Source organism: Haliotis rubra, unplaced genomic scaffold (genome assembly GCF_003918875.1).
Source record: "Haliotis rubra isolate DU_JTF1 unplaced genomic scaffold, ASM391887v1 Scf189, whole genome shotgun sequence".
NCBI classification, from domain to species: Eukaryota; Metazoa; Mollusca; class Gastropoda; order Lepetellida; family Haliotidae; genus Haliotis; species Haliotis rubra.
This window is the reverse complement of record NW_025765880.1, coordinates 1,470,539-1,494,480: the sequence shown is the minus strand read 5'-3', so window position 1 is coordinate 1,494,480 and position 23,942 is coordinate 1,470,539. Positions and strand designations below refer to the sequence as shown.

Genomic DNA, 23,942 nt, shown 5'->3' with positions numbered 1-23,942 from the left:
TTTCACTTCAGAGTTTGAAAGTATGCCATAAAAGCAATAAGATATGTACAAAAAATATTTTCATTTTATTTGCTTTTTATGAAAATCATGACATGAACTCTCATTATGCGTCATGTCACAAACTGAAGATTCACCTAGGAATAAACAGGAGTTACTTCCCCTATTAAGTTGGTTTTGACATTAACATTTCACGGCAATGAGACAGAAAAGAGCAATGCTTTGATTAAAAAGTTCGAGAATAGGTAAGAATTGAACAAATCTTTTTTGTCGATTTGGTGCATTGCAACAAGTGTGTCTATTCATTACCGACAAACTGATAATATAAACACAAACACTCTTCTTAAATCATCAAAATTGTGTGCTGTTGTAAATTCAAATGTAATTTAGTTATTTTGCTTGACAACGTCAAAATTGGTGAACAAACAAGAACCACACCATGTTGATTTCCACTAAGATAGACTTAGGACAAGTCAGAACCTATCCTAGTATTTGTCCTGAGTTAGGATATCCTAGCGCTGGGATACTTTTGGAGAATAAGGTAGGACACCTATCGTAGACCCTAGGATCAAAGTTAGGATACCCTAGGGGTAGGATTTTTTCGAGAATAGGGGCCCTGTCTTACTACTTAGGATCTGTCTTAGCTCGGACACTTTCGAGAATAGGCACCCTGGTATTGCAGATTATGTTTCTCACTCAGAGATCCCATATCAGATAAAGGGCTATCAGTTTTTGACAGTGTATATAACATATATAGTTTTTAAATGCCAGGTATTAAAATGGGGACTCAGAGAATTGCCCCATAAGAGACTGAATGACGCCTCATATTTGAGCGGCGCTTTCAAAACAGGAAATGGGGTCAGAGTTTATGTATTTACCAACCCGTAGTCGTACTTATTGCTCTTTCCATACCAAAGTCTCCTAGGACTTAAGTAGTGATAATTAGAGGCTATTATATGGTAGTTTTTCACAGGCTGGTATTTCATGCTTGGGTTGGTGTGATGTATGATATAGAAACGGCCATAAAATATATTTAATGTCATACAGCAAAATATCAAAGTGTGAAAATGTATCGATCAATTACATTGTCATGTGTCTGTCTAGGAGGAAATTTGCACGTGCGATAAGAGAACATAAATATATCGTGACATAATATAATATCACTTTGAGATAATTATAAACAGACCCATATTACAACGCGGGAGGTCAAACGGAGTTACGTCCCCTACCACGCCCTCTCTGCTTGCTTTCCCGCGACAAACCAGATGAAAATGAGAGAGTGAGTGCGTTATGTTTTACGCCGCTTTTAGCAATATTGCAGCAGTAATGGGGCGGGGGACACCAGAAATGGGCTTCACACATTGTATCCACATGTGGGGAATCGAACCCATGTTTTCGGCATGACGAGCGAACGCTTTGACCACTAGGCTACCTCACCGCCCCAGTTGAAAATGATACACATGCATACACTTGCAAATATACATATGGAGCTGAAGGCTTTCCTGTCAAAAACAGACTACTGATTTAAGAGGGAAACGAAGTGTACTCGGAACAAACTGCAAAACGAGAACGTGGTAGGTAAAGATTCATGAATGAAACATTTTACACTTTTGATCATTTTTCATCTTAGAACGCATTCCATACCATCTGCATCAAATGGAGACTATAAGTCAATATTGCAAAAACTAAAATTGTAAGTTTTGGTGGCGTTCCTTCAAACAAATACACACCTCGCCATTCACACCTCGTTAATTGAAACTGGTCAGCTGTACCTCTGTTGCACGTGGCCTGTACTCAATTTCCCTCTGTGGCCTATGAAATCTTTTCGGTAGAATACTTCACATACTGTGTAGACTATTATATGTACTTTTCTTCGTAGCAAAATAAATGAAATTTGTCAATACATTAATGACACACACTTCATTTTGGGTCATATCTTGTCACCTCAAAAGTGATTTATACATTAACTAGCCTATCTTATGAAATCGTTTAAATGTTATAATGACAGTTCCTATTTTATAATATGACAGTGAAGTCAGGGACGTAAAAGCATCAAATCCCCGGCATTAATGAAAAACTCTATTTAAGGTTTATTATAACGTATTATTTTCTCACAAATGGAGAATTTGGAATATATCCTTTAAGCATAACAATATCCAGACGAATCACACATAAAGCTTCACGATCTGTAATAAACTTGTATCATATAACCGCAATGGGAATGGTTGGCTAAAGCCGAGTTATACCCAACTCATGCTGATGAAATAATCAAATTTCTCATAAAACCAACACTTTCCCAACTCTTTGAATTGTGACACGAGCACAAACTGAAATCAATGCAGTGTATCAATAGAAATGTGACGGTACTGCTTCTGAAACTGAGACAAAAAAAAGTTTAATAATGAAGTGTAACAGATATGGCCTACTTAACACAGATTTTAATTTCTTTTCATGCTTTCAAATATGAGTAGACTCTAATAACAGCGCATCAATTGTTAAGCACAGTTTAGAATTCTGTGATTATTTTGTAAATCGTAACCATTATTCCCGTGTGATCCAAATTATGTTTATATTCACATTCTATTGTGGTCTTTTGTACAACCTTTTCTGTTTTGAGAAATAAAGATCGATTCGATATGAATTTGTCGGGAAAAAGATTCCTTGTAAACGTGTACATGTATATGATTATAAAGAGTATGAGAGTACCATCGCCTTGACAGTAACACGACCGTTCACATACTACTACATACACCATTCACAAAATGTACAGGACACAAAACTCCTTTCGACTCAACCCTGATACGGTAGCTTTAATCAGGCGATTGTTATCTGATTGGAGACGTGTTTCGATATACACTTGTGTACCTTGCCCTATGTCAGAGATTCGGTCTCACTCACCTCAATTCGTTCTTTCCAAGCCGGCACTGGCCCTGTAAGGACGTGCGAGGCCAAGATGTGGTTTCTGCTGATTGAACACCTCGTCTTTGTGCTGGGCTCTCCATACTCCTGAGCATCTTCGTCAACAAGGGGACGGAGGAACTGTTGAGAGTTATCCTCCTTGGACTCAAGTCCCTCCCTGGTGTGAGCGGGCTTCTCGTGAACGTCCTCAGGAATGAAGCCACTAACTTCATCAAGCAGGTGAACCTCGGAAGCAAAGATGGCAGCAAACCTATAACAGTAGTCATTCCCGAAAAAGGTTTGTGGCAACAGACACCACGACATTGATACAATATACATTGTTTAGTCGATGTGTATTTCCGTAAATATTGTACAAAATAATTAACATTGCCAGAGTGGTGTTCTGACGCTTGTGACTGTTGGTTTCTTGGTTGAGAAACTGAAATGTATTGGTTGAGAAACTGAGATGTCTTGGTTGAGAAACTGAGATGTCTCTCTGTTTCATGTATCGTCAAGCTATATCTTCACCAACGTTTATCTATTGTTTGACGCAGTATTCCACCTTTATTACCCATGTGGTCAACGTATGGGTAGTTGCATACTAATCTCGTACCTCACACGAGTGTCGTATCGAGTTGACCTGTGTCGTAACGACTTGACCTGAGATTCTAACGATTTGATTTGATAACCGATGACCCCTCAATTAGGTCACATTCTGACGTAACTATTTTTTAATTCATAACAAACACGTGAATTCATTCATTCTACAACTTAAATGCATTGTGGGAATGTAAACATCGCGAACGTTGCCGTGTCGCTGTTTAATTGTGAGTCGAACTGAGACATTATATCCGTCGAAAAACGTAAACGCAATGTTTCCACCAGTGATGTTAGCCGAATGTAGCAACTGCGAAACCAAGAAACAGGGTGCTACGGCGTAGTTTACTGTAGGAGGCTGTACGAGGCGATGGCAACTGACATGAATCGTGACGTCGGTTACCAAGGCAGTGACGTCATTACAGTGTGACGTCATGCAAATATTGTACTACAGTACAAAACTCTTCCGCAACCTCTTTATGAAACCGGTTTCGGTTTGAAACCAAAATATTAACAAAAATACACTATTTTGTCAATATAATGCATGTAAGACGTGGGTAATAAATTAAATACCACACTCGGTCTCATTACATACGAATTATACGAAACTCGTGACTTTCCTATGTTATCTGACCTCGCTTTCGCTCGGTCAGATACCATAGGAAGGACACTCGTTTCGTATAATTCGTTAAACCCAACTCACTCACTGCATCTACTAGTACATTGCAGTGTAGGTGAGATTTAGTATATAAATGTTGATAAAGCTTTGTACAGGTATTAATTTTAAGAGATTTTTGAATAAATGGTGACACGCTTGTGTCCAGGTATTAGAGTTGGGGAGATTTATTGCATTAATGATGATACCACTGTGTACAGGTATTAATTTTGGAAACTGGCTTGCATTGATTGTGATACACATGTGCCCAGGTATTAATGTTTAGGAGATCTATTGTATCAATGGTGATACGCATGTGTCCAGATATTAATGTTTAGGAGATCTATTGTATCGATGGTGATGCACATGTGTGCAGGTATTAATGTTTAGGAAATCTATTGTATCGATGGTGATACACATGTGCCCAGGTATTAATGTTTAGGAGATATATTGTATCGATGGTGACACACATGTGCCCAGGTATTAATGTTTAGGAGATATATTGTATCGATGGTGATACACATGTGCCCAGGTATTAATGTTTAGGAGATATATTGTATCAATGATGATACGCATGTGTCCAGATATTAACGTTCAGGAGATCTATTGTATCAGCGGTGATACACATGTGCCCAGGTATTAATGTTTAGGAGATATATTGTATCGATGGTGATACACATGTGTCCAGGTATTAATGTTTAGGAAATCTATTGTATCGATGGTGATACACATGTGTCCAGGTATTAATGTTTAGGAGATCTATTGTATCGATGGTGATACACATGTGTCCAGGTATTAATGTTTAGGAGAACTCTTGTATCAATGGTGATACGCATGTGTCCAGATATTAATGTTTAGGAGATCTATTGTATCAGCGGTGATACACATGTGCCCAGGTATTAATGTTTAGGAGATATATTGTATCGATGGTGATACACATGTGTCCAGGTATTAATGTTTAGGAAATCTATTGTATCGATGGTGATACACATGTGTCCAGGTATTAATGTTTAGGAGATCTATTGTATCGATGGTGATACACATGTGTCCAGGTATTAATGCTCAGGAGAACTCTTGTATCGATGGTCATGCACATGTGTCCAGGTATTAATGCTCAGGAGAACTCTTGTATCGATGGTGATGCACATGTGTCCAGGTATTAATGTTCAGGTATTAATACATCTGTCCAGGTATTAATGTTCAGGAGAACTCTTGTATCGATGGTGATGCACATGTGTCCAGGTATTAATGTTTGGGGATATTTGTTGTATTAATGGTGACGCACCTGTGTCCAGGTATCGAGCCGAAAGAGTTGCTGAAGGAGATGGAGGAGATGAGGAAAGCAGAGGTCAACCACATTGACGGCAAGATCTTCGCCTACACCTACACCTTGGAGGACGACCACCTCGAGATGCAGAAAGACTGCTTCAAACTCTTCCAGGGTTAGTTTCGTAACTCTTTGTCGTTTTCCATGTAAAGAAGGGGATGGAATCACGTGGCGCAGGCACGCCCGCACATGTTCCCTCCATGCTGACCGAGAGCGGAAGGTCGCGGGTTGGATCCCCGCCCGCGTCATACCAAAAGACGTTAAAATATGGTACTTGTTGGTCCTTGCCTGGCACTCGGCGTTAATGGGTACAACTAGGACTGGTCGGCTCGAAATCAGTACAATGTGTCTGAGTTGGGTATTCATGCTTCACTGCGGCATGGTAGTGAGCTAGCACTATAAAACCAGCTTAGGTCTGAGCTAGTACAAGCAGCCGCACATACACGCATGCACGTCGTCATATTATTCTTTAATATTCTAAAGTACGACGTTAAACCCCATTTCACCTCACCTCACCTATGCTGACCAGTCCTTGTCCTATTTTCTTAATGCTGAGCGCCAGGCAGGTTAACAACAAGTACCATTAGTTGACGTCTTTTGATATCACACAGACGGGGAGTCGGCCTTCGGGTCGAAATAGGTGCTCTATCCACCCAACCATGGAGTTTTATGAGATGGTAAATCTTCCCTCTATATAGAGCTCATCTATACACAATATGAATCAATATAGTCTATGAATGTTTTCTTGCAGAGAAGATCGGATATTCAGTAGACCATGATGAACTGGTGAAACAGTTCCAGATGGCTTTTCTACACGAGAATGCTCTCAACCCCATGTTGTACCCAAGTCTCAGGTAACCACCTACAAACATCCCGATACCCAATATTCTACCTGAGTCTAAGGTAACCCCCCACATACATCACTAAACCCCATGTTGTACACGAGTTTCAGGTAACCTCCTACAGACATCACTCAACCACATCTTGTACTCGGGTCTCAGGTAACCTCCTACAGACATATCTAAACCCCATGTTGTACTCGAGTCTCAGGTAACCTCTTACAGACATCACTAAACCCCATGTTGTACTCGAGTCTCAGGTAACTTCCTACTGACATCACTAAACCCCTTGTTGTACTCGAGCCTCAGGTAACCTCCTACAGACATCACTAAATCCATGTTGTACTCGAGTCTCAGGTAACCTCCTACAGACATCAATAAACCCCTTGTTGTAGCTATATCTCAGGTAACCTCCTACAAACATCACTAAACCCCATGTTGTACCCGAGTCTCAGGTAACATATATACTGACACCCCCTACCGACGTCACTGCAAAACACCCCCCCACTCCCTGCATACCTTACAACACTCCATACTGTACCTGAGTTCTAGGTAAACCACCCTATAGATATCACTGCACACACACCCCACCCTGCATACCTTACAACACTCCATACTGTACCTGAGTGCCAGGTAATCTCTGTACTCACCTCACCCTCACACATCTTTAAAGCCCTCCTACAACTCTACCCGTGAGACAACAATTGACATAGTGTTGCCGGTTGGCTGGGAAACGTCATTATCAACTATCATTTCCTTCCTATGCGACAAATACATTTATGAAATGGCGTAAGAAACAATTCTATTTTCTACATTTAATAATGACGTATACTGAAGCAAACATTGCCACTAGTGAGTGAGTGAGTATGGCTTAACGCCGCTTTTAGCAATATTCCAGCAATATCACCGCGGGGGACACCAGAAATGGGCTGCACACATTGTATCCATGTGGGAAATCGAACCCGGGTCTACGGCGTGATGAGCAAACGCTGTAACCACTAGGCTACCCCACCACCCCCTACTCGATATTAGATACTACAAAAAGAAAGAAACATCAGATGCGTTACTTCACAAAACATACCCATAGAAGAAAGTATGTTGCTCGTGGACAAATCTGGTTTGTAGACGTAATGACCGTATACTAAAACGGTATTAGGTATTGAAGTGAGCTTGAAGCACCCTCCGCAGTCAACAGAAGCACAATGGCCATCTTTATTGGAGCTTGTTCAGTTCCGCGTATGCCCCCATCTCGCATTCACAACAGCAAGGCAACGTTGTCTCATTGACTGCCTAACACCCGTTCTAGTCACGTGACCCCACACACGGGCAAGGTCCGGCTTTGTTCACCACAGCTGAAAAGGGCGGACGCGTCAGGTTAGACCTGGTCAATATGGAGCCGTGAAGATCCGGGTATATTGGTCTTCAGTAACCCATGCTTGTCGTAAGAGGCGATAAACAGGATCGGGTGGTCAGGCTCGCTGACTTGGTTGACACATGTTATCGTATCCCAATTGCGTAGATCGATGCTCATGATGTTGATCACTGGATTGTCTGATCCAAACTTGAATATTTACAGGCTGCCGCCATATACCTGGAATACTGCTGAGTGCGGCGTAAAACAACAACTAACCAACCAACCTGGGTGCGGTTGTACAAAACAACCTTAGCACTAAGACTACCTTAAGTCTATAATAATATATGGGAGTTACGGTCAGCTTAGCGCTAAGACTACCTTAAGTCTATAATAAGATATGGGAGTTACGGTCAGCTTCGCGCTAAGACTACCTTAAGTCTATAATAAGGTATGGGAGTTACGGTCACCTTAGCGCTAAGACTACCTTAAGTCTATGATAAGGTATGGGAGTTACGGTCACCTTAGCGCTAAGACTACCTTAAGTCTATAATAAGGTATGGGAGTTACGGTCACCTTAGCGCTAAGACTACCTTAAGTCTATAATAAGGTATGGCAGTTACGGTCACCTTAGCGCTGAGATCGCTTTGTACAACGGCACCCTGGTCATTATGGTACCTACCTTGCACAACTTATTTTCAATATAAGGTAGTGTGAATTTCTTTCGTTGTTTTGTTCAGTTATTATATCTATAATAGCAGATACAACCATGATGAAAACGAATACTTACCCATTGTAGAAAGATGGAAACGGAAATTGTTAGCATGACGGCGAACATGTTGAACGGTGACAAAGAAACAGCAGGCTTCCTGACTTCCGGCGGAACTGAAAGTGTCCTGATGGCGGTGAAGACCTACCGGGACAGGGCACAAAAGCTCTTCCCAACCATCAAGAACCCTGAGATTGTAGGTTCCGTTGGCAGAATGACGACAATTGAAAGTAAACAACATGGGGGTCTGGCTTTGCAAATAAAACCAATCGTTTCTGATTGAGCTGTGTGACACCCAATAGGGATATCCGTTAATTCTTGGATCAAATATTGGAAATGTAGAACACAGGTACCGCTTGTGTCGATGGGTACGACGTCTATGTATTACATTATAAGGTCATTTGAAACCTTTCTAGACACAAAAGTGACCAAATAGTTGGGTCTGAAGGAATACTGTTTTTACATAATGTAGAGTTAGCACAAATCAAACATGATATTTAGTTCAATTGCCAGGTGTTTTTGCACGTTAAGACCCACAAAGGTAATGCTGAGCATGGAGACATCGGTGCTCAAAGGCTGACGAAATGGTTCTCCAGATTTACCACTGATGACTCGCATACTTCTGATGTTTATATCGCTCTGATTACACACAAAGTGCTCTGTTTCAGATAGCGCCGACAACTATCCACCCTGTGATGGACAAAGCTGCGGCCTACTTCGGTCTGAGGGTCATACATGTGCCGGTCGACAGTGACCTCAGAGCTGACGTTGAAGCTATGGAGAAGGTTGGTATAGATGAGTTCATCCTTGTCAAATACCAGGACGGAAATTGGTGATAATCAAACCAACTAAGTGACCGACCATTAGAAACTACATACTGGAAACAATTACATTTCAGGGCACTCAGTAAGTCCTTGGAAGCATTTCTGTTTCTTAAACCAGAGAAATTTCTATTTTTTGTGTGAATAAATTGTCAGATATTTTAAAGCAAAGTTCCATTCACACTTTACGCGTCGTTGGATACCGTGTGACACACCATAATTTTGCATATGCATTGCAGGCTATCACACCAAACACCATCCTTCTGGCTGCCTCTGCACCCCAGTTTTGTCATGGGATCGTCGACCCTATTGAAGAGTTATCCAGCGTTGCTGTAAAGAGAAGCTTACCGCTACACGTTGATGCCTGTTTTGGAGGTTTCATGTTGCCATGGTGAATATACACAGTATTACCGTTTGTAGACGAAACCCGTAATCTGAAGGATAACATATACATATACTTTTCATGTGACCACACTGCTGGCAACCAACACAATTCCTCTTTGTGTTACCGGTATACAGTTATGTATATGATGCAGGAATCGTTAAGGTAAAGCTTAAGAAAAATATACAATTATATAGCTGTTACACGATGTACACTGCAGGCTATATCTGTAGAAATTATGTATTAAACATACACTGTTTTTATGAAAAATATTCAGTTTTCATTTTCTTCATGTATATATTCTAATTTCATTTCGATTCTGCCAATCTCTTGTAGGGTCGAGAAACTTGGCTATCCCGTTCCTAAGTGGGACTTCAGGTGCCCAGGTGTGACGTCAATATCAGCAGATGTTCACAAATACGGTTTTACTGTCAAGGTACTAATGCTCTCAACGATTATAGGGGCGGTGGGATAGCCTAGTGGTTAAAGCATTCACTCGTCACACCGAAGACCCGGGTTCGATTCCCGACATGGGTATAATGTGCGAAGCCCATTTGTGGTGTTCCCCGCCATGATATTGCTGGGATATTTCTATTAGCGGAGTAAAACTAAACTCACTCACTCAACGATTACAGATTTAATGACCAACTCGATTTGTTCTGCGGGCAGCATGGAAACGATATTATTATATTATTAAGATTTTGAACTCTTTTAAAATGAGATACAAGATCTAATTCTTTTTGTTGTTTATTCTATGTGTCTTCATGTTGCAAAGTCTTCACTTTACAAACGAAAGTTGTTTTAATAATGTATTAACAGTTCTTAATTGCATTTTGTGATCTGGAGTGGTCGAGCGGTGTTAGTTTTGTATCAGAGTTGTTGTCTTCTGCCAGGGGGCGAGCGTAATCGCCTACAGGAACTCCGACCTACGGAAGTATCAGATCTTCACATATGCTGAGTGGCCTGGTGGTCTGTACGGCTCTCCGAGTCTTGCCGGGACCAGGCCTGGTAAGTTGTTTGGCTTAACATGGTTTTGTGCATATAGATCCTAGTCCTGCCCAGAGACCAGATCTTAGTCATCTCGGCTCTAGTTTACCTGGTGGCAAATACGGTGTGGGCCTTTGAGGGCATGGACCGGGTCTTTCATTGCCTACAAATGATGTGTCGTGTGGTTTTAAGCAAACATCGTTGTTTAAACATTTGGGTGAAAATCATCATCATAGTAGTAGTAGTAGTAGTAGTAGTAGTAGTAGTAGTAGTAGTAGTAGTAGTAGATGACTAAATGATACGTCAATTAAAGTGTTTACAAACAATCTTAATATGAACTTGGATACATCTTAAGAGCAGATATTTTACTTGATAAAAGTTGACGGAACTTTGACAAATTCGGCAAGGCACAATAAGGTTCATTTAACAATGATCATAATTCACTACATGAATTAATAAAACTATAGTTAAGTAGGGTCACGTACGTGCTGAAACTTGACACAACTGAAACTTCATCTCAGTTAAGCGGCTCACAGAATCAGTATTGGGGTCGCGCGCCAATCTGAACTACGGTAATCCGATGTTTTCATAGCAATTCGCTTTCGCGGCACTTCTAGCACAACTTTGGTTTTCGCTTTACCTGGAATAGGGAATATTGAAATTTCGCTTTCCCGGGCCGACACCATAGTAATAACCAACGCAAATACACAAAGCCTCATGTTTACTTTGAAAGTTCAGTGTATACATTGCATGTAAGCCTATTGCCAGCCCTTCCTATGTCTCACTACAGGTGGCAACATAGCGGCGGCCTGGGCCTCTATGAAGGGGTTGGGAGTTGAAGGATACCTGGAGAAGGCTAAAGAACTGATGGAACTTACAGAGAAAATGAAGGAAGGCGTCAGAAAGACAGATGTAAGGATAACACTACTCTGTTAGACAATTAGAGAAATAGGGATCTACAAAATGAATGATGAACCACTGAAATGAGATACGAGAGGATGCAGAAAGTTTTCAGTATGTTGCGCATTTCAACAGGATCTAGGCTGTTGTGATGGGCTTCTGGTTAACGTGATAACAGATTCGAATATCCACCATAGTAGAATGTGTGACTCCTTTGCTTTATGTTCTCCCAGACCTCTGGGAGAATTGCTAAAGCCTTCATATTAAGAGAGCATCAGGATTTCAATGCTATATATACGTGTGTGAGTGGTGTGACACTCCTTTTGTGAGTGAGTGAGTTTAGTTTTACACCGCTCTAAGCAATATTCCAGCTACATGGACCAGACAATCCAGTAATCAAGAGCAAGGGCATCGATCTACGCAATTGTGAAACGATGACATGTGTCAACCAAGTCAGCGAACCTGACCACCCGATCCCGTTAGTCACCTCTGACGACAAGCATTGTTTACTGAGCATGGGCCCCACACGTAGTACACGTTGGGAAAAACGAAGGTTGTGTTTAATTTTGCGATAAACAACACCTGTGTGAACTTTAAGATGAAGGCACAGGTCGAACCGGTACAGGAGACATTAGTTTAGTGTTTGTCACATTGATTTTCAGTTGAAACTATCCCACGTTAACGATATTATATCTAGAAAATGAACTGTACTGCAGCTTAATCGGCTTTTACATGGATGTGTTAGTTCAAAACGTAAGCCGATTATAATCTTTTAAAATTGTGACTCGCAGTATACACTACTGCTCTTAGACAAGTTATCTTAAAAAAACAATAAATCTAATTCTTTCGGAACACGTTTACATTAATTTATCAACTAGACAGGGCACCGGTTATTGCAATTTCATTTTTGTCTCAGTTATCATGGAACCAATAATATTATACTCAGAATTACCCAGCCACAGCTTACCTGTTACAAGCCGCTGCAGGATCATATGATGGTTTAACATGTGTTCTCATAATAACCAGACTCGGGTATTAACAGGCCGTCGTCATATAGCTGGCTACCCTTCAAGATCCAGGTTAGAATTGGTCTTCAGCATCCCCTGCTGATCGTAGGAGGCAACAAACGGGATCGGGTGGTCAAGATCGGGTGGTCAAACTCGCTGACTTTGTTGATGCACGTCATTGCGGAGTTCCAGCCTAATGGTTAAAGCATCCGCTCGCCACGCTGAAGACCCGGGTTCGATTTCCATACAACGCGTGTGGCCCATTTCTGGTGTCCCCCGCCGTGATATTGATGGAATATTGGTAAAAGCGGCGTAAAACCATACTAAGTCACTCTACATGTCCAGTGATATAGAAGATGTTGTGCAGTGCCGTGGGTATTGAACCACATTTGATCTGTTTGTTGTGTCGCTCCTCTCATGTGAGCAATATGACGGCGCTAACTGACATCATGAACATTGAGCCATGTAGTGGGTACAAGGATAGTCATGAATCGTGTTACAATTGAGCACACAACTGAGTACGTCGCCACTTGCAAGCACAGGCTGTTGTGGGCATATGCATGGAACATGTTTTCTCTTGATATACGCACAATATGGCTGAAATAATGCCCATGTGACTATAAATCTCAACTCTTGATGTAAGCATGTGGTCTGGAGACAAAACAGTTGGAACGTAGATCGCGTAGACGCACCATGCTTCGCGGCTCACCGAGAAGCATGACTTTTCACGTGCCGTCAGACCATGTACTCTTGACCACGTGGGAAACGGTCGAATCGGTCAGTTGTGTACAGGTTATGCTTGGGTTAAGACGTAATTGAGTTTATACGTCAGTTGAGTTCAGGTTTCCCTTGAGTTCGGTTGTTTCTTGAGTTGGGTGACAGCTCGTCAAAATAGGATTTAGATAGACTGATATAAAGAATGTATTAGCGCATCGAAATAGAAGTTCCATATAGCTAGCTGCTATAGAGCTAGATAATGTAGATAGTAGACTTACGCTGCAATAGAGCTAGATAGTGTAGATAATAGAATTTAAGGTATCACATTTAGTTTCTTGCCTCATTAGCATTTGTTATAAGAGATTCACGTTTAGTTCCCCAATTGTATTGTTTGAATTATTTCATCAGTTTAATCAAGAGAGTCACGTTTAGTTCCCCAAATAGCATATTTTGATACTTTAATTTTAGTTAGTTTAGTTTTCAATTCCACTGCGCAACAACATGAATCATGTATGCCGCCCACCTGTACAATTTGTCTAAGGTATTCGTTTGCAACATGTAGGGTATCTGCATCATGGGAAACCCCGTTATGACTTGCTTCGCTGTTGGTTCCGCTGACGATCAAGTGGACATTTTGGCTGTAGCCGACGCTATGGAGACGAGAGGTGAGTGAGTGAGAGGGTGGTTGGGTTTGAGTAGTTGAGTGAGTGAGTGAGAGTGAGGGTGGGTTGGTGGGTTTGAGCGAGTGAGGGTGGGTGCGTGTGTGGTTTTGGGTGGTTGAGTGAGTAGCTGAGTGAATGCTTTAAGCAATATCACGGCTGGAAGGAAGCCTGAATTGTATGAAGGACACGGATTATCCGTTTGTATCGATATATTATATGCAGCGATAGATAAGACAAAGAAATCGACTGTATGTGCCTCTACCACTGCCGTCAACCAACAGGTTGGAAAATCGAGAGAACTCAGAAGCCCAACAGTTTCCACTGCTCTATCCTGCCACATCACAAGTATTCGGCTGATGCATTCACAGTCGACCTGGATTCTTCAGTGAAGGAATGCCGGGTAGGGACACCGTTTTATTTTGGAAATGTATGAGTGTTCGCAGTAAACACATTTTGCTATAGGGCCTGTAAGTCTTGTGAGGGGCTACTTCCGGTACTAAGCTAGTTCCTGACATGGTTCCAACTTGCGATATGCTAGACGGACCCCAGCTTACTTCCGGTACCAGATTTCCGTCGACAAGCATATATTCCAGAACCAGTTCTGGTTCCAAATTGCGCCACCACAAAATATGGCTTTACTAGACTGAACCAAGTGTACAACCATGCTTGGCTGCCACAGCTGTTGACAGTCGTAATAGTTGGAAAATTGGGGATGGTTAGATCGGAACTTTGTTATTCATCGGTTCCTTAATGTCAACTGACAACCATGAGACCATTCGAAAAGGTATGAAACGTGTGTGTCACCGGAAGCACTAAGTTCTCGCGAAGTGCCGTGACCTACTTCCGGGTCCTATTCAATGGCTGTACAAATGCCTTCAACCTTCACTTGACAAAATTGTGTGTTCAAACTGGAATATACTTGTTGTACAATCGCTTTGTATTTGTAATGTTATAAATATACAATCGGGCTGGGTTCCGTGTTTGTCAGTGTGACAAATACTAAGATAGCTGCATGTCGTTGTGAGGCAATCTGGTCGTAATTTTAAATTACAACTGATATATAGTAATCTTTAGAAAATCTAAGACATCTGGCGATGGCGTCTCAACAAGCTGACACTGCACGAATTATTCAAAGCGGCACGAAGTGACATTTTGCCAAACCGTATCATAGAAGTGTTTTTACTTTTCACCAGAGACCACAAGGTCAAATGTATTTTAGGTACACTAAGTTGAAATGAATATAATTAAATTCAGCCAATTAAATCACAACTGATTGTAATAACACACTCGCGCGAACAGGCTCGCACACACGAACACAATGTCAATCATTCGATATTTGAATACATAACAGTCTCATTGGTTTTCATAGTCACTTTACATTGACAATTGCACATTAAAGGTCACATAAACCCTAGGGGTACAAATACATAAATCACTAACTGGCATCGTTATAAATGAAACCCCGTCATTAAAACTACTCATTTCGACCTTTAATTGACTTAAATCGACCTTTTTGACAACAGTGCACAATTCTCACCCGCGAACGAAATTTCAACCAATCAGAGCGGCGCGACTCTGTGACGTCATATGAGGAATAGCTGCGAGGGCCGATGCAGAATTCATCTACATTTTAGGGGGTAAATTATCGTGTTTATAGGTTTGTATAAAACTGAAATCATGACAATTGTTGTGGAAAATGAAAGCTATATGTTCTCACAATCTACTGTCATTTAATCTTGTCTCCTGCTTTGCCTAGTTTCCGAGTTACAACTTGTTTTCATAGACGATTCTGTCAAAATCGCTTGGTGTCGTTAGGCCCTATTTGTAAAATGACTGATCCAAATTGATCCTATTTCTGTGTTGTTTTACCTCGATATTTAATCATGTCATGTAAAAATCTGTTTGTATTCTCAAAACAGTGTCGGCCCATAAGTTTTCACATGCAATACAGCAATTAATACTCCCTCGTTGTAACCCGTGTTAGGTGGTATAAACCTACACATGTTATTTGTCATCATTCACTTGCAGATGGTCAGTTAATGAATTTATAACAGGTATAATTAGTGGTAACACACTTAGATTACCCGACAAAGGTTCCCATTTGGCATTTCTTGTGTCTGGAGTAAATATTCAACATTATAAACATCGATCAAAGGATTAACCGATAACACGCTGATTGATTAATTACTTTTATCTTACACAGCGGAATTGTCAAAGGTAGTGTTTATGTATGTAGATTTACTAATCTATACTGAATACACTCTGTCGTGTCGGTGTCTGCGTAAAAACAACGTCCTTCTTTCAAAGGATTAACCGGCAATACATTGATTGATTGCCCATTATTGGCTAACTAAATTACTGTTTTTAAAGAAAGGCGGACATTATGCAATTAGTTGCCAGGTGTGCTATCTTGGGTGACCAATGAGACTATACACCAATACCTGAAAAGATTTATCACTTTTTCGTATATCAAACTGTTAAAAGACACATCATTTGGAACAGTTTTGTGGATATTGATGGATACATTCCTCAAACAAGGTAATAGCCTGATATTGTTCCTATAACTTAAATCTGTTTTAATTTTAATATTTGCATTTTGTTTTTTATTCATTTGTCGTAACAGAATCATTGTTTTCGCCGTGAAGTGTAATGAGACAGACAACATACACTAGGGTGTGTGTGCGAATTATCATTCACATTGGCAAACTATAAAATGTCTAGATATTACAGTTCTGTTATAAATTCACTATAAGTATCAGCAGATCGTCAGCTTTTTATTTAGTTTCAAAATGCATAAAAGTGTGATAATAAACTAATTAGGATTATAAGACCAAATATAAAGACGCACATTGACTAGTATCTACATACTGGTGAGTGGACATTAACCATGTGAATGTATCAAGAAATTTATCGCGCAGTATTGTGACTTCGACCCCCACCTCGCTTCCGTGGAAGAAATCGTTATGTTATAAGTTGTGTCATGCAAAATCCTTTTGGTTATGATTCCAATACATATTTAACTACGAGTAGAAAGTAGTTTTGATTTTCTAACTTGATGAAAACAAACTATAATCTCATTAATTCTAACAGACTTTACGATTTTCAAAAATGGCGGCGCCCTGTCGCGAACATCCGCCAGTCTGTTGATAAATGGTATTTAGGTTTGTTTTCACCGAGTTACAAAATCAAAACTACTTTCTACTGGTAGTAAAATATGTATTTTATTGATGGCCAATAGGATTTTGCATGACATAGCGTATAACATAACAATTTCTCTCGTGGCAGCGAGGTGGGTGTCAATATAATACTACTTACAATATTATTGTTACTTCGACCACAACCTCACTTCCGAGGAAGAAATCGTTATGTTACAAGTGGTATCATAGAAAATCTTTATGGTCATCAATCATATGCATATTTTACTACAACTAGTAAGTAGTTTTGATTCTTTAACTTCCGTGAAGCGATCTGAACACAAGTAGGATATCGTTTCAGGCTTCCACAACGCTCACTTCGCACTCACAAACATAACCCATTTAGCACGAACTGCGGGGTCCTGTGGAAATCTGTGCATGGGGACACTATCGCCCGACCCCTAGGAGCAATTGACGACAAAGCAACGATTCGGCATGTCGTCGTTCATGTCGAGAAATCATCAAAATGATGAGCATGCTACACATTTTCTATACAACTAACTCAAAATCGTTCCTCATATGACGTCACTGCAGTGCTCTGGCGACAGAGTTACGTAACCTGTCTGTGGTTTCGTTGGCGGGCGAGAGGGAAGCAGACGACTTTTTGGCCACTTTTAATCGCTCGGTATTAATTAACCACAAGTTTTTAAAGAATAGATTTGGTGTTCCGCATAAGACTAACCACAAATCTTTCATATATAATGGTTAAAAGTGTAACAAAAAACAAAGTTTAGTGGTTCTTTAAATACCTTAAAGAAGGCATGATCTATAATTACATGTACATTTAAGGTCCAACGTGGTAGCTAAGTGTGGAATATATAAATACACACAAATACACACAAACACACACACACACACACACATATATATATATATATATATATATATATATATATATATATATATATATATATACTGTTATGGGTGATGAAGCATATTTTGCAAATATAATGTACAGTTTTAGATAGTGATGAGTACAGTTCAGCTAAGAAAGGTTTCATTCAGAATATTGTATTGACTTATTTAACTGAAAAGAACTTAGTAACCTTGGGTAGCATTTCAGACATACAAGTTGAGGAGAAATGTGATAGAACTCAATTAGACATTGAGAGAGAACGAGAGAGACAGTTTGAGTTGGAAAAGCTAAAGGTTAGAACAGGAGGGAGAACGAGAAAGGAGAGAGTATGAGCGAGAAGAGAACGAAAGACAGAGACAGTTTGAGTTGAATAAGTTAGAACTTGAGAGGAGATATGAGTTAAACAGACCTAGATCGCAGCAGCCTGAGGTAGATCTGTCCAAATTCATAAGGTTTGTACCTTGTTTTCTGGAAAATGAAGTGGATACATATTTTGACCATTTTGAGAAAACTGCAACTAACTTGAAATGGCCGAGAGAGTGTTGGACTACTTTATTACAAAGTGTGCTAGTTGGTAGGGCTCATGAGGTGTATGCAGCTTTATCTTTGGCGGATAGCGCAAATTATGACCTGGTTCAGGAACGCATTTTGAAAGCTTATGAGTTGGTACCCGAGGCTTACAGACAAAGGTTCAGGAATTACAGAAAATATGACAATCAAACATATGTTGAGTTTGCTAGGTTCAAAGAGACAGCTTTTGACAGATGGTGTACATCTAAGGAGGTTGTACGTGATTATGACAAACTGAAACAGTTAATCTTTGTTGAGGAGTTTAAAAGGTGTAGTCCTACTGAAGTTAAAGTGTACTTTGATGAACAAAGAGTGAATTCTTTGGCCGAGGCAGCTAGACTGGCAGATGACTATACGCTTACTCATAAAAGTTTGTTTTCACGAAATGCTCAATCTAGAGGTGGTTTCAGCGGAGGTCAGGGCCGTGACAGTACTAACAATACGTCAGGTCGATATAGTTCAATAGCAAACTATCAGTGGCGTGGTAGTGGTCCATCATCCTATGGTCAATCATCCAAGAGTCAATCAAACTACTGTGCTGATGGTAATGATGGACAAGGTCATGGTCAGCCTAAGAACTATTATCAAGATCATAATAAGCAAGGTTATCATGGCAGTGGAAATTCAAATAATAGTTCAGGGTTCCAACAAAACAGGTCCAGTACTTCCACGGGTAGACACTATACAAGTAGTGGTAGCAACAATCACACTTTGTCTAAGAGTCCCCAGGGTCATGGTTGCGCCACAGTGTTTGATAAACCAACACAGGGTTCACTTGCAATTAATGTTCCAGTTGAGCCCAAGTGTTATGTGGAATTAGATAGGTGTCTTTCAACCTGTGATCCTTTTATATCTAAGGGTGAGGTTTCATTAGACAACACTGATCCCAAACAAGTCACTATTCTTAGAGATACCGGAGCTCTGCAGACACTTATATTGGAAGGCATAATTCCTTTGTCAGAAAGAACTTTGTCAGAACAGGAACAAGTATACTCATGCAGGGTATAGAATGTGGTGTTGTCACGGTTCCTCTTCACACTATTGAACTTAAGTCTGAACTTGTATCAGGGACAGTTATTGTTGGAGTTAGAGAAAAACTTCCGGTTTCTGGTGTGGATCTCTTATTGGGAAACGACTTAGCGGGAAGTGAAGTCAAAACAAAGAATTCCAATGCTAAAGTTGACCCAGTTGTCTGTGATGTACCGGCAGTCAGTTTTGAGATTTCAGATGAAGGTTTTGATCAGGTGTTTGTGGATGGGGTTGGAATATATCCTGCATGTGCTGTTACAAGAGCTAGAAGTAGGGCAGAAGATCAATCAGAGGTGATAACCTTGCCAGGGGAAAAGATCCATGATTGTCCATGGGAATATGATTTGTCAGATACAAATGTACATTCATGAGTGAGTTGGATAAAGTCAAACCTCCTGAAGTTGGTCAGACTGTGATAAAATCATACAGTGGTGATAGTTTTGATGGGGCATGGTCCAAAGAAGAATTTATCAGGAATCAGAAAGTTGATTCAGAAGTAAACTAACTTAGAAATAAAGTTTTAGCAGAGGTTGAGATTGAAAAAGTACCAGTTGGATATTATTTGGACAATGATGTTCTTATGAGAAAATGGAGACCGCCAGATAGTTCTGTAAATGAATTTTGGCAGGTACAACATCAAATTGTAGTACCACGTTGTTATCGTCAGGCCATTATCAGCCTAGCTCATGATTCAATATTAGCAGGTCATTTAGGAGTCAACAAGACTCATCAAAAACTGTTAAATCATTTCAACTGGCCAGGCTTACAAGATGATGTCAGAAAGTATTGCATAACATGCCATACGTGTCAGATCTTAGGGAAACCTAATCAGACAATTCACAAGGTTCCCTTACAACCTATCCCAAAATTTGAGGAGCCTTTCAGTAAAATTCTGATTGATTGTGTGGGACCATTGCCTAAAACTAAGTCAGGACACCAGTATTTGTTGACCATCATGTGTACTTCTACAAGATTTCCAGAGGCTGTCCCTTTAAGAAATATTAGGGCAAAAACTATTGGTGATGCACTGACTAAGTTTTTCACTGTTTTTGGATTACCCAATTGTCTTCAGTCAGATCAGGGTTCCAATTTTATGGCAAACGATTTTCAGGATCTCATGCGAGAGTTAGGAGTAAACCAGTTTAAGTCTAGCTCATACCATCCAGAATCACAGGGTGCCTTAGAAAGATTCCACCAAACACTGACAACTATGCTAAGAGCATATTGTCAGGACCATCAAAGGGATTGGGATAAGGGTATCCCCTATGTACTTTTTGAAGCCAGAGAATCTGTACAGGAATCGTTAGGATTTAGTCCTTCGAATTAGTGTTTGGCAGACAAGTGCAGGGTCCATTGAAATTACTGAAGGAGAAGTGGTTGGAAGAAGAGAAAGAAACAAATCTATTACAGTATGTGTCCGATTTGAAGGACGAATGGTGAATGCTGGTGAGTTAGCTAAGAGAAACTTACAAGACAGCCAGGTACGAATGAAAGAGTGGTACGATAGAAAAGCTATCAAGCGTGAATTCAAGGCAGGTGAAAAGGTACTACTATTACTACCATTACAGGGTCAGCCACTACATGCAAAGTATTTTGGACCATATACTGTACTAGAAAAAGTCAGTGACACAAACTATGTGATAAGTACTCCAGACAGGAGACAATCTAAAAGGTATTGTCACATTAACATGATAAAAAAGTATCATGAAAGAGAGCATGACAGCATACCAGTGTGCATGGTAAATGTCCAAGCAGATACTTGTACTAGTACACAGGGGCAGGAAATACATTCGAAGGGCAGACTTGCCTAAGACAAAACTAAACAATTCAGAAATACTGGACAATTTGAATGACAAGTTGCAGCATATGTCTGAATGTGAAAAACAAGAGCTGATAGACTTAATTCATGAGTTTGAACAGTTATTTCCTGATACGCCATCACGCACTGATATGATAGAACATGATGTGGACGTCGGTGATGCTAGTCCAGTAAAGTAACATGCTTACAGATGTAATCCACTCAAGCTAGAGCTGTTGAGAAAAGAAATAGATTACATGCTAGAAAATGACATTATACAGCCTAGTTGTAGTCTATGGAGTTCCCCATGCATTCTCGTGCCTAAGAATGACGGAGGTGTACGTTTTTGTACCAATTTCAAGAAGGTCAATGCTTTATCTAAGACTGATTCTTACCCTTTGCCTGTTATAGATGACTGTGTAGATCGCATAGGGCATGCAAAGTATGTGACTAAGTTTGATCTTTTGAAAGGTTATTGGGGCATACCATTATTCTCTAGGGCAAAAGCAAATATGTGCATTTTGCACCATTGGTAGCTTTGTATGAATACAATGTCATGCCGTTTGGACTAAAGAACGCACCAGCAATATTCCAACGCTTGATCAACAAAGTCATTTATGATGTTGAACATTGTTACGCATACATCGATGACATCATCATTGCAACAGATTCATGGAGAGAACATATGCAAGTCATGCGACACCTCTTTGAAAAGTTGTCACGAGCTCAACTTACGATCAACTTGAGCAAGACAGACTTTGTTAAGGCAACGGTAACCTACCTGGGTCACGTGGTTGGACAAGGACAGTAAAAAGCCAGTCAAGGCCAAAGTAAAGGCTATATTGGAATTTCCTACTCCCAAGAACAGGAAACAGATCATGAGTTTCCTAGGAACAGCAGGCTACTACCGCAAATTTTTGTAAGAATTTTGCACAGGTTGCAGCACCATTAACAAGTCTCTTGAAGAAAAATGTACCATTCCAATGGAAGAATGAGCATGAGGACGCTTTGCAGAATATCAAGAATATCCGACAAATTCGCCAGTACTGATGACACCAGACTACCAGAAACAGTTCATACTTCATGTGGATGCATGTGATATTGGTACAGGTGCAGTCTTGCAACAGGTGCAGTCTTGCAACTTTTCAAGATCTAAATATTGTTTTAATTGGATACAATTTCAAATTATAAATCTACGTTTAAGTAAAGTTGTGATTTATTGTGATCCTTATCAAAGTGTGAGTAGTATATTAATATACCCTTTTACATAAAGAGGGGCGGTGAGGTAGCCAAGTGGTTAAGGAACACATAAACTTTGTATTTTTAACTCTTTTAACTATTACATATGAAAGATTTGTGGTTAGACTTATGCGGAACACCAAATTCATTCTTAAAAAACTTGTGGTTAATTAATACCGAGCGATTAAAGTTGCCAAAGAGTCGCCTGCTTCGCTCACGAAACCACAGACAGGTTACGTAACTCTGTCGCCTGAGCACTGCAGTGACGTCATATGAGGAACGATTTTCAGTTAGTTGTTTAGAAAGTGTGTAGCACGCTCATCATTTTGATGATTTCTCGACATCACGACGACATGCCGAATCGTTGCTTTGTCGTCAATTGCTCCTAGGGGTCGGGTGATGGTGTCACCTCGCACAGATTTCCACAGGACCCCGCAGTTCGTGCTAAATGGGTTATGTTTGTGAGTGCGAAGCGAGCGTTGTGGAAGCCTGAAACGATATCCTACTTGTGTTCAGATCGCTTCACGGAAGTTAAAGAATCAAAACTACTTACTAGTTGTAGTAGTAAAATATGCATATGATTGATGACCATAAAGATTTTCCATAACACAACTTGTAACATAACGATTTCTTCCTCAGAAGAGTGCTTGTGGTCGAAGTAACAATAATATTGTAAGTAGTATTATATTGACACCCACCTCGCTGCCACGAGAGAAATTGTTATGTTATAAGCTATGTCATGCAAAATTCCTATTGGTCATCAATAAAATACATATTTTACTACCAGTAGAAAGTAGTTTTGATTTTGTAACTCGGTGAAAACAAACCTAAATAGCATTTATACTCAGACTGGCGTATGTTCGCGACAGGGTGCCGACATTTTTGAAAATCGTAAAGTGACGGGCTAAAGTCTGTTAGAATTAATGAGATTATGGTTTGTTTTCATCAAGTTAGAAAAACATAACTACTTTCTACTCGTAGTTAAATATGTATTTGAATCATAACCAAAAGGATTTTGCTTGACACGGAAGCGAGGTGGGGGTCGAAGTCACAATACTGCGCGATACATTTCTTGCCACATTCACATGGCTAATGTCCACTCACCAGTATGTAGATACTAGTCAATGTGCGTCTTTATATTTGGTCTTATAATCCTAATTAGTTTATTATCACACTTGTATGCATTTTGAAACTAAATTAAAAGCTGACGATCTGCTGATACTTATAGTGAATTTATAACAGAACAAAATGAAAATATTAAAATTAAAACAGATTAAAGTTATAGGAACAATGTCAGGCTATTACCTTGTTCGAGGAATGTATCCATCAATATCCACAAGAACGAGT

General features: G+C 40.1%; 1 protein-coding gene across 1 annotated transcript in view; it reads left to right on the top strand.

The window, feature by feature from the left end:
- The first annotated feature begins 2,950 nt into the window (after window positions 1–2,950).
- LOC124274207 (sphingosine-1-phosphate lyase-like) overlaps window positions 2,951–23,942 on the top strand; it is a 32,171-nt gene continuing 11,179 nt past the window's right edge. Inside the window, 12 exon segments of the mRNA XM_046709513.1 lie at window positions 2,951–2,993; window positions 2,996–3,193; window positions 5,443–5,589; window positions 6,226–6,328; window positions 8,464–8,629; window positions 9,102–9,218; window positions 9,494–9,645; window positions 9,973–10,072; window positions 10,530–10,644; window positions 11,414–11,535; window positions 13,810–13,912; window positions 14,191–14,309. Coding sequence (XP_046565469.1) covers window positions 2,951–2,993; window positions 2,996–3,193; window positions 5,443–5,589; window positions 6,226–6,328; window positions 8,464–8,629; window positions 9,102–9,218; window positions 9,494–9,645; window positions 9,973–10,072; window positions 10,530–10,644; window positions 11,414–11,535; window positions 13,810–13,912; window positions 14,191–14,309 — 1,485 coding nt within the window.